The sequence below is a fragment of the Anopheles marshallii genome, chromosome X (assembly GCF_943734725.1).
Source record: "Anopheles marshallii chromosome X, idAnoMarsDA_429_01, whole genome shotgun sequence".
Lineage (NCBI taxonomy): Eukaryota > Metazoa > Arthropoda > Insecta > Diptera > Culicidae > Anopheles > Anopheles marshallii.
In genome coordinates this window covers 8,438,483-8,449,989 of record NC_071325.1, presented here as the reverse complement: position 1 = coordinate 8,449,989, position 11,507 = coordinate 8,438,483, and the positions used below count along the sequence as shown (strand labels likewise).

Here is an 11,507-nt window from a genome sequence, read left to right as displayed (position 1 = left end):
TTACCGCGTGTCCTTGCCGTTTAAAGCTGCCGCGCCGTTCATAATTGAGATCGCTGCCACGATCCATCTCATGCCGGCGCATCGAGTCGTCGTCGATCGGCAGCACGTCGTCGCCCACCGGTTTACCACCGTTACCGGCACCACCGTGATGGTGGTGGTGATGATGGTGGATGCGCTTCAGCGACTGGTACTCCGGATCGTGCTCATCCACATCCTCCACGTACATATCCCGGTCGGCGTTGAGCAGATTCGTGCGCGACCGGTGCATGTGTGAGTCGTCCTTGGTCGATTTATTCTTCATATCGCTTCTGCAAAACAAAAAGACATCACCCCAAAGCAGCACAATTAATGATACTGGTTACGTTCAGCTGCCAGCAGACTTAGCTGTAGAACTGCTCTATTCTAGAGCACAGGAAAGTTGGAAATCATTTGTTTGCTTTTACCGGTACATACAGTAGGATCGGCCTATCTACAACCACTAGTTCTACACTACGAAACCACTACTTCACCAGCTAGGCTAACAGTAACTTCATTTAATGGTAGAGCACGCCCAATCAAACTTGTGTCAGTTAGGGAGAAACTTAAGACGAAGGTAAGGAAGAACAGGCGCATACTCAGCCAAAAAGGTAGCACAATACATGTTCACCAAGAGCAGAGTTCCCCGCAAAGTAATGACTGAGTACTGCTAAATACATTCTTCATCTCTGCAGGGAGTTTTCAAAGCATGGTCGGAGGAGGTCCCCTCGAAGCCGAGAAGCGAAAGCGACTATTCAGTTACACTCCATGTACTAAATAACCTACACTAGCGCAATCGTTCTAACTTGTACTAGACATCCCAATATATGAATGTCACTGCAAGAAGCGAATTTACGGCGACCTTCACAGGAGGATCTCTCCAGGACAATGTGCTCTAACTACTACGGTAACTACTGAACGTGTACTTGCTCCAAGTTGTACTTAAGGCAGAAAGAATGTTATCTCTTTCTCTCTGTTTCTCTCTCTCTCTCTCTCTTTTTCTCTCTTTCATTTTATTTCTCGCTTTGGCTCTCTAAAGATTTGATTCCTGCACCGTTTGAAAGGAATCAAGGAACTGTGGAAACTTCCATGCCCCCTCCTGCCCCTATCTGCCCCAGATTTTCCGCCTTTCCAAGTTCATCTGGTGCGGTTCCCAAACCAAAAAAAAAACCGAAAACAAAACCACAAAGAGATGGTCCCCCACAAAATGGCCGCCATTACTGACCTAATTTTAACCGTATGCTTCTCTAGCTTCCCGCCATCGTTCGCCCGCTTCCGCTCATTGCCATCGTTGCCGCTATCATCCCCGTGGTGGTCCGGTCCGCCATCCCGCTCGTCCCCCCCGTCCTCCCCGGTTGCCGCCGCTAGTGTGCCTTTGCCAATGTCGCGCCGTCCTCGGTACTCCCAATGCGTCGGCTTGGTACGGGAATCGGTCGATCGATTCGCTGCTGACCAGGCTTCTCTCCGTCCCATCCATTCGGCGACCTGCGGGGGAGTGTGGGTGCGGTTGTTGTTCGGGGGTTTTGGTTGTTTTTTGTTGTTGTTTTTTTTTGTTGTTGCACCGGTCAGCATCCGTCCCGTTCACGGGTTGATCGATTGTGGGTGATTTTGATGAGCAGGAGGTGAGGCAGATGGTAACGACAATGAATGAAAGGCCATTTTTGGCGGGCGAGGAAACAAATTTTCGGCAAAAAATTCATTTGGCGAAATTTAAGTGGTATGTGTGCGTGTGTTTTTTTTAATTTAAACATTGTTTTGTGCATTCGTTGCACGAAGTTGAAAAAAGGTAATGCATTTTGGAGAAAAGTCCAAAAACAACACAAACAATTTCAATAATTTACAGTGCGAGCCGGATGGTAAAGAGTAAAAAAAATGTGTTTGTATCATTACAGGACAAGGTAATAAAAATGGAAGAAAAAACGGGAATGAAAAATCAAACGTGGAACGAAACAAAACACACAGATCATTATTTTGCAAACATTGCGGCCGGAATTGTGCCAAAAAACAAAAAAAACAAATGGAATAGAATGGATCGATGAAAGGTTGAACAAGAAATGAAGAAAGATGAAAGAAGAAGGATCGGGAAAGAAAGGAAAGAATGGGGAAAATAGACGAAACAAGGGAAGAGAAAAAGAAAGTAGAAACAAAAGAGAAAGAAAACAAAAATAAAACAAAAGTTAATCTAATTTGGAACGAATATTCGATTCTTTTTTTTTATTAATGAATTGCTCATGAATGAAGAGTAATGTGAAGGATGGAAGGGATTGGTGTGGAACAAACAGTGAGGAGTATATGTACTAAACACAAACACACACGCACAAAACATGCACATTGTACAGAAAAGCATGTATATTTTAAGGTTTTAGCTGTTTCCATTTTAATACATCATGTGTCCGAACGTTCCATTTTGTTTACTAAAAGTTGAAAATGTGACAACACCTAGTATGCATAAAGGCACTAGGTTGCTGCTATGGTGTTAGTATTGTAAGGCAATCGGCTCGATCGAGTACACTGTAACGGCTTTCAATCTCATGGATGGGCTATTAAGTTTTACTGAACGCTCGCTTGACACATACATCTACAGAGTTCACTATGACGTTTTGACTGGCTCGTCTGACAGATACACTAACACTAAAGATGTGTAGCAAAACATTCTCTAATGATTGTCGTTCGTTCGGCACAGCGAACAAACACTACTATCTGCATTACAGGGTTCGTACTGTCGCTTTGGACAAGTAGCTTTGGAGACTGGGTCATGTCATACAAATGACACCGTATCAATCAACCTATTCATTACACACTTACAAACGGAAAAGCAACATTCTAAATCAAAGCTCACTACATTAGCGAGGAATGCTTATGTTACAAAATTCTAGTGGAGGTTTAACAGACACGTTGCAAGGCACCGCCCGGTTACAGTTACCACAAGGCAAAGCAAATTGCTCCCGTAGTCATCGTGTGCAGTACGTCTCATTCGTCCAGTTATGGTTACAAGTAGTTAACGGTAGGTGCAAAGGTGCTATTTTTCCGACTGCTGGTGATTTTTGTTCCTATTAGCGTGCCCTTTTTTAACATATAAAACCAAGCGTGGTAGAGGGGGGTGGGGAGAAAATATGTCACCCGGACGGGGAGCAAACCAAATTGACAAAATCAACAAAACCGTGCTTTTTTGTAATGTGCATTGAGTGTTTGTGTGCGTGTGCGTCTATATATGTGTAGTCGTGCTGGGCACAAAGTGATAATGAGATGCGCAAAAAACAGCTTGCCAAATACCACTAATTCTGCCTCATTGTAACAGAATAGTTTCAGCTCTGGTGCAACGTTTGTTTTTGCAGGGTTTCCCAGCACAGTGCACAGTGTAGGAGTTTGGTTGTGATGGGGATCGAGAAGGATGGAATATTTTTTTATTGTTGGGGAAGTGGATGTTTTGAGAGGATGTCTGCTATGCTAATGGGGGGAAACACGAAATCTACCTGCACAGATTTGGATTGCTTTCCAAGTCCTTGCTTTCTATGAACAAGATGTACATCATCTTCGATATTATTCACGCGAAGTATTCTTTTTCTGAGAAAAACAAACCAAGAGATGGTATTCATAGAGAGGGAGATAAAGAGAGAGAGGAAGAAAGGGAGAAAGTGAGATAATGGCAGAGAGAAAGAGAGAGATAAAATAGGGGACAATGGAAGAGAAACACAGAGAAAGAGAGAGAGAGAAAGAGAGAATGCGAAAAATATAACATATTATTGTTTTAGTCAGTGATGATTGCTGCTGGTAAAAGTTGAGATGAGCATTGCCGCCCTAATTCACAAGTGACAATTTTGGTTTTGGATAGTGTGTATGTAATGGCGCTGAACGTGAACATTGCAAAACGATTTTGAGAGATGGTAGTTAGCGAGCACAATATGTTGTAGAGCCCATTATGAGGATGTCGACCCATGTAAGAGAGGTAAGGGGGTAAAGATGGAACAAAGGTGTTGGGTATTGGGGAAGGTTGAGTGATTTTCCCACCTGAATGTGAACAATTGTAACGTACGTGACCGAATCAAGAAGAAATGGAGTTAATGTGTGTTAGTAGTAGCAGCCCTTGCAATTAGTGTGTTTGATAGTACTACGTTGTAGTAGAGTAATAGTACCAGTAGAGTAATAATTATTAGTTATGCTAGTACTAGAAGTAGTGGTGATGTAGTGTGATAGTATCTTGTCTGTAACCGCTATATCTCAAAACAGGTATACTATTCTATACCCCACAGAAACAACAAAATCAAAATACATAGCTTAAGCATTCAAGGAATTCAACAAACACAAGAAACACATGCAAAGTCATAATACTTCAAACGGGTGTAAGGAAAGAACGGGTAAATAAACTATTCAAACAAAAGGAAACAAAATTAGCAAACGACTTACAGTTGAGACACAAAGATAGAATAGTAAAGAAAACCCCCACTGATACCAGAAAACATTACCAAACATAAACTACAAAACACAAAACACACACATAAAATAAAACAACAACCAAAAAGAGAAACAAAACAGACTAGCACACTACCAGGATAACATATGCCCTTTATCCATTCCGTAGCGCTTGTGACATCAGCTAGTAAACCGATCGTTCGATTAGCAGCAGTGTTTGGAGTAGTGTATGTAATGGTATTTACAGGATTATTCGAGTTCAATTGATTCAGTTGGAGCAAATTCTTGTTTATTTCGCAATTTGAATCATAATAGTTTTAGGTAGATTTGGATCTTCTTCTAATTGAACATGATTTTGTTTAAAGCTTTCTCGCAAACAGTCATGTTGAAAAAGTCGTGTGTATTGAGCAAGCTTTCCAAAGAATCGATTTCTCTTTGGAAAGTTTTTAGAAAACGGTGAAAAAAATCCAAATCTACTGCTACACATTCCAATTCAACTTGAAAAGAATCCAAAAATGAGTCCGACCTTACCAGGTGCACCAGAAAACCCTGCATGTATGGAGTATGAAATTGTAATTATCAATGGATTGGGAGAGAGTTCGCAGAAGGAAAAAAAGAAGGATAGTGTAGGTGTGTTTGAGTGTGTATTGATGAATGAAAGTACGACCGTATCGGTTGCTTCAGAGAAGTAATACGAGAGCTCGTGTATAGGACGAAACTGTGGTAGAGATAGTATGTGTGAGTGTATGTGTGTGTGTGTGTTGGATACGTGTGGGACCGAATGGGGGAGGTTGATGATGATATGGGCAAGAGGAGCAAATTTAATCGCAAAACATACAAAAAAACGACTTACCGGTTGGTGGCATTGAGTGGACACCTTGGACAGATGCAGCAGAGTAGGAGTGTCAGGATGCCGAGTGCTAGCAGTATCGCGAGAAAGATGAGTAACCAAAACAGCACACGGTTTTCGGCCTTATAGAGAATCTAATTGGATACATGTAAATGAGTACCGGGAATTAGTTGCAGCTGAAGGTGAGCTTGAAGTCGATTCTACTTACAGCGCTGCGTTCCTCCTGGCTGATGATGTTTGTCACCGTGCCGTTGATCGATAGGCGCTGCTGGATCTTCGCGATGTCGACGACCGAATCGGCATCGTACAGTATCGTCGCGATCACAACCGACCGTTCCGTGCCTGGTCCACTGCCACCCCCACCACCACTACCACCTCCGATAAGGTCTGTGGGAATTCCCCCATCACCGGTACGATACGGACGCACCTCTTGTATGATGACACGACCGCCGGTAATGTCGGCAAGCGTATCCTGCACCTTCTTCCGGTCCGGATCGCTACCCGGTACGATGAATGTGACCGTGCGGGTTCGACTTTCCGGTGGATAGACGCGGATCGTCGCGGTGGAGTAGCGTACCGGCACGCCCAGATCAAACGCACGCGCCGTCAGCACGAACACGTCCGACTCCTTCTGCTGCTGACTAGTGGTGGAAGCAAGATTCGGTGGTACGGCTCCAACGGTTTGCCGACGACGACGGCGCAACCCACCGACCGTCGACTGGGTACCGGTGCGCGGTACGAGCGGTGCATTCAGCTTCAGCTCACCGGTAATCGGATGCAGGAAGAACTTGTTCTCGTAGTTCCCGTAGATGAGCTCGTACCGCACCTCGTTGTTGGGTGCCTCAGCGTCCCCGTCCGTCGCACGGATAAACGCGGGCACGGTAAAGTTACGCAAGTCCGCAGCTAGGATGAACTCGTACAGGGACTTCTCGAAGGTGGGCGTTTCGTCGTTAACGTCGATCAGTCGTATAACGAGCGGTACTTGCGCCCGGTTACCGATACCATCGTCATCGCGTGCCTCCACGTACAGATGGTACTCTGGCATTGCCTCACGGTCAAACCCGTGGTTGTTGATGGCGACCGTCACGACGCCGGACGCAGGATCCAGATTAAGCGAGGTGTTGTGTGGACCAAGGATCTGCGTATACCGTACCCGTCCGCCGAGCCCGGCCGTGTCGACGTCCGTCGCGTGCACCTGTACCACCCGCGTGCCTGCCGTCATGTTCTCGGGCAAATCGACAATATAGTCGTTCTGCTCGAACACCGGTGCATTGTCGTTAACATCCGCCAGGTACACGGTGACGTTCACCAGTGTCGACAGGTTCGTGGCGGGCCCGAGCTCCTGTGCGAGTATCTGGAAGTGCACGTACGTAGCGGCTTCGTAATCGAGCCGGGTATTGTCCCGGACGCGCACCACGAAGTTAGCGTGGCCCTCGGCAACGTTCGGCGATATCTCAAACGTGCCATTGTTACCGAGCAGTGTCAGCGAGAACACACCATTTTTACCGGCATCGTCATCCATGACGCGCGGTGTGTACGGATCGGTAAATGCCAGCACCGTACCAGGGGCGGCATTTTCCTCCAGTCGTGCAACATAGCTGGAAAAAGCAGGAGCAAGATGCACTCGTTAAACAAATGTTCAAATCTCCGAAACTTGTAGCGATTCACTTACTGGTCATTCTCGAAATATGGCGGGGAGTTGCTGCGTTCGGGCAGGAAGAACGCAAGCTGTACTGTCGTGGCCATCGCAGGCGGTTCATCTCGGCTCACCTTTACCTCTTCCGCGATCACAGTCAGCAGAACCGGATCACCGGCGTGCGTCAGTGCCAATATGTCGTCCAGTGGTCGCAGTAACGAAATTTCACCTACGAGTAATGCAAACAAGTCGTCAGGCATGGTTGTCTTCCGCATATTGTACCGTGTAATTGTGACGCCACAACTTACCACTCGTTTCGTTGATGTCGAAGAACGATGTAAACGGGTTACCCTCGGACACTAACCCATACCGTATCTCACGCGGCACACCCTTATCGCCATCCTCCGCGTGTACCTGAAGCACCTGCAGAAAGATATCAGTTCCAATGTTACAAGAGGATCTCATGGTACGGCACACGCCACTTACCTTATCACCGGGTATAAGCCCGGCCGGAAGACGTGTTACCGGTGGTGCTACTGTGAACACAGGTGGTACATCCTGCACATCTTCCACGATCACTACCACCTCCAGGCCGGCAATGTTCCGCGTATCCTGCCCAGGTTCTGCATACGCATCCTACATCCAGCAAGGAAGAAAATTGACGTTGGAGTTACTGACACCAACAGCATCTCATTCCAACACTACTTACATTCGCCAGCACCGTCAGATGGTACATCGCTTGCTTTTCAAAGTCTAGCTGACCGAGCAGGAAGATGGTACCTTCGGCCGTTTCGGGCGATATAAACTTTTGCCGAATGCCGAACAGAGGTGAGCCCTGGATAGATTTGTTTGATTGGAAGAGAACAACGGCATAGAAGCAATGTAAGTACGGTAGAGTATACTTGAATTTGCGTTTTTGTTTTAACTTACCCAGAGTTCCAGATAGACTGGTTTCTGAAATAAGGGATTCTTGTTCGCCAGCACGTAATCTAGCTCCGTTCCTTTTTTAGCATCCTGCAGGCGAAAGATTGAAGAGATTAGTTGTGTGAAAGAAATAAAGAAGAGATTGAAGAGAGAAGACACTTAATTGTTGCACAGTTTTTGTTAACAATTGTTAGAACACTTAGAACACTTAGAATACTTCAACATCTGTTAGATCATCAAGTATAGACCTTCATTGTGTCTAAGGCTACCGATGTTCAGCTCAAGGCGTTTGTAAGTGTGAACGCTACCTAACCGCATGAGGCCCCATTCACCATAGCTACATGCACTAGGTAGTTGCCTCAAGGCGTTTGCTTAGACGATTCCGACGTACTTGCGATTGTCACTATGGCACATCAAACGATACTCTGCTCGCTGTTTCCAAGTGCCCGCAAACCAACGAATCGTAAATATAGGTTAATTAGATTCCCAATACTCCAGGGCGCCGAGTTATATAATGCGACACATAGCGCCATATGACCGGGACCTGAAGAAGCCATTGCGGACGGCAAACCTTTACCTTTCGTCAGGTTAAAATGGGGCAATTTTTCACCCGCGGCACAACTCGTGAGATACGATGCGGTCAACTCCATACATGGACCCGGGCCCGGTTGGGTCCCGACGTACATTTACCGCCCGTATCGCCGCCTTGCCGTGTAATGCTGTGTGTCTCCGGGGTGGAAACGATGATAAATGGATCGGGGAACGAGACGATGCATTGTTTAGCGTTTTTATTCCTTCCGGCATTGAATGGCCGCGGAGGGTTTTGGGAAATTGATGATTTAAGAGGTGGGTTTTTGCGGTTACCTACTTCTTGGTCGGCTGTGGTTACAGCTTGGCTATTCGTACTAGATTTTATCACCGTCAAGGACAGGCTACTGTGCAAACCTTCCTTTGTTTGTTACATCCGGTAATTATAGAATAGCACAGATCGCATACCACCATGACTGACTCTTTGTGATAATCTAACGCAACCGCACACTTACCTCTGGAACCATGATGATACCCGCCTTGTGCGGAAATATGATATCATGCGGCGTGGTAAAGTTGGTGGCAGTTATCGAACAGCTCTGCACAGACATCCCACCTTTGGTGTCCTTTACCGACACCTGGAAGTCATAGTACCGGCCCGGTTCGAGCCGACGCGTCAATATCACATTCGCCTGGCAGATGGAGTTGAACTTCGTACAGGGTAGCGTTTCAATCTGCACGGTCGACGATGACGCATCGCCTGTGGAGGAACCGGAAACGTATCCGTTGTAAGACACGGTAGATACCTTTGCCGGACGCGACGCGGATACTTACCGACGAGCTCAAACTGTAGCGGATATTCAAACTCCTCGTCGGAAGCGCGCAACCGATAGATGACAGAGCCGACGGTGGCATCGGCTGGTACCAGCACCAGCCGCATCCGGGTGGATGGGTCGAACTTGGGATCTAGCCCGGCTGTCCCCGGCCAACACGACACGATTGCCAGCAGGGCTAGCGTCAGCGGGAACCTTTTCGTGCACGTTCGTTTGCTTCTCCCGCTGGTACTGCTGTACGCATCCTCGTACGTCACTCCGTTGCCCGACATCTTCATATGGCTGTTAGGGAGGGAAGAATAACGTTGGAAAACATTGAATTCTCGATTCTTGGACAAACTAGACATCTATTACACTACTACTAAAGTTTATACAACGACTTGTTAGATACCTCAAGATAATTATCTAGATATTGTTATCATTTTCGTTAAGTGATATATCCCTCCATCAATGTGCTATTCTCACTGAGTTAACATCTCTCAATTTAATGTTCTTCTTTATCGACAACAACAACCTCAAAAGGTATAAAGGCCTTAGATTTCTGACTATCTTTGACTTCATTTGCTCATAGCCCGATAGTCAGTCCTTGCTACGGGAGATTGGTCCAGTTGGGATTTTGGTCCGGTCCGTTCGTGTGAAGACCGGCGCCACTACCATCATGCCACCGGGCCGCACCAAAATACCTTTGCATTCAATTGAATACCATTGTAGAATTCAACGCTCCTTGAAATACCTGCCCCATTGCATGTTCTTACACGTAATGTTATTGTCCTTGATTTTACAAAAGGCGCTACGTTATGATTTTAGCTGTGCGTTACCTCAAATGGTCAAACAGACACAGTAATGTTCCGTGTTGTGGGGGAGGCAACAAGATAACGAAACCGTTCCGTGCCAGTTATCTTCCAGCTGATCGAGCACATGGCCATCACGGAGAGTCACTGATCGTATCTGATCGTAAAAGGCGAACCGACCGAAGGCGAAAAGTCGTCATGTGCAATGGGCAGCCACACAACTTAACACATTTTGTCTTGCTCGGTTTCTTGCAGCTCCAAATTTACTGTGACAGGGTGCGAGCGGCAGATCTCCAGCGGGAGGAGGTGTGTTTCACAATGCAATTTTGGTGCAACAAGTCCACAGTTCGGACGCCAAATGGGTCCATCCCGGCCGTTTCTGACCGGCTTACCGGTTGAGTGGTCCGATATTAAATACCGATCAATAAGCATTACACAGCGAACGTGAATAATTGTGCGACAACTTTCGGTCGAAAACAGACCGAAGCATTACGCATGGTGACGTTAAACGGGGGGGACACGGTTGGGGAACAAAAAGGGAAGGGAGTTTTTTTAACATATGCAATTGCAGCCATGTCACTGTTTGCGGTTGCGGTACGGTTCCACTCGCCTTTTTTTTTCTTTCTTGTGATTTGATTCGTTCGGAAAGTGCTTTGTAGTGTGGACGATGGTGGACGCCGCCATGTGAGTCATGAGAGGCGCACACACCCCCCAGCAGAGCTCATTTCGGTCGTCTCCCTCCCCGTCCCCAGCGTAGCAGTGGAGGTCCTCTGTCTGCCAAACTGTCAATTAAATGTAACGCTCGAGATAAATGGCTAATGCAAATGGAAATGGGTTCTTTGGGGTCGTCCCGAGGGCCTCAGTGTGTGAGTGAGGTGTAGCTGGCACCCGTTGGAGTTATTGGTTGGTGTGAAGTGTTGTGAACGGGGGAAGGAGCTGGGGAGCTTTTTATTCTCTCATTAGCATATTAGTTTCTATTTGACGAGGTTACGATTTTATTCCGGCTGTGCTGGTACTTGGGAAGGATGGGAAGAGACTGCAATGCTCACTATTCTCTGTACGGAACAGTGCATTGGATGAAACGTCACCCTATAGTACCAGCGATTCAAACCGAGCTCTTCCGGCTGCAATAATTTCCTGTCGATATCTGACAAGTGGATAATTGACAAGGTCGATGGTTGCGGAGTAGCCAGATACAATTTACTCCCAAGGTTCACAGATTTGTGAGTGGATACAAAGTAGCGGATTAAGCGGATGGTTTGAGTAAATTTTTTGTTACCATTCAATGTCAGATGTGGGCTTTGTTTTCTCACGAATTGAAGATAGAATTAATAATAGTACTTACTATAACAACTTGCAATAAAATACACGAAAGAGACAATTATATGCAAAGGAGCTAGTTCTATTGATTCCTTATACAGTGTTCAAACGAAAATGTTATTTTAAGACTGTCACCCATATGTGGGTGACAGGGATCCCCCCGTCACCCATATTTGGGTGACAAGAGCGAGGGAACGTGG

At 46.3% G+C, this 11,507-nt stretch overlaps 1 protein-coding gene across 1 annotated transcript in view; it reads right to left on the bottom strand.

Moving 5' to 3' along the window:
- The window catches only part of LOC128713559 (cadherin-86C), a 71,245-nt gene that overhangs the window by 2,466 nt on the left and 57,272 nt on the right, over positions 1 to 11,507 (bottom strand). Inside the window, exons 2-13 of the mRNA XM_053808423.1 lie at positions 9,198 to 9,478; positions 8,879 to 9,123; positions 7,842 to 7,925; positions 7,621 to 7,746; positions 7,398 to 7,547; positions 7,220 to 7,334; positions 6,948 to 7,140; positions 5,484 to 6,873; positions 5,279 to 5,409; positions 3,489 to 3,579; positions 1,241 to 1,500; positions 5 to 308 (exon numbers count right to left, since the gene is read on the bottom strand). Coding sequence (XP_053664398.1) covers positions 5 to 308; positions 1,241 to 1,500; positions 3,489 to 3,579; positions 5,279 to 5,409; positions 5,484 to 6,873; positions 6,948 to 7,140; positions 7,220 to 7,334; positions 7,398 to 7,547; positions 7,621 to 7,746; positions 7,842 to 7,925; positions 8,879 to 9,123; positions 9,198 to 9,478 — 3,370 coding nt within the window. The remainder of the gene's footprint in view (positions 1 to 4; positions 309 to 1,240; positions 1,501 to 3,488; positions 3,580 to 5,278; positions 5,410 to 5,483; positions 6,874 to 6,947; positions 7,141 to 7,219; positions 7,335 to 7,397; positions 7,548 to 7,620; positions 7,747 to 7,841; positions 7,926 to 8,878; positions 9,124 to 9,197; positions 9,479 to 11,507) is intronic.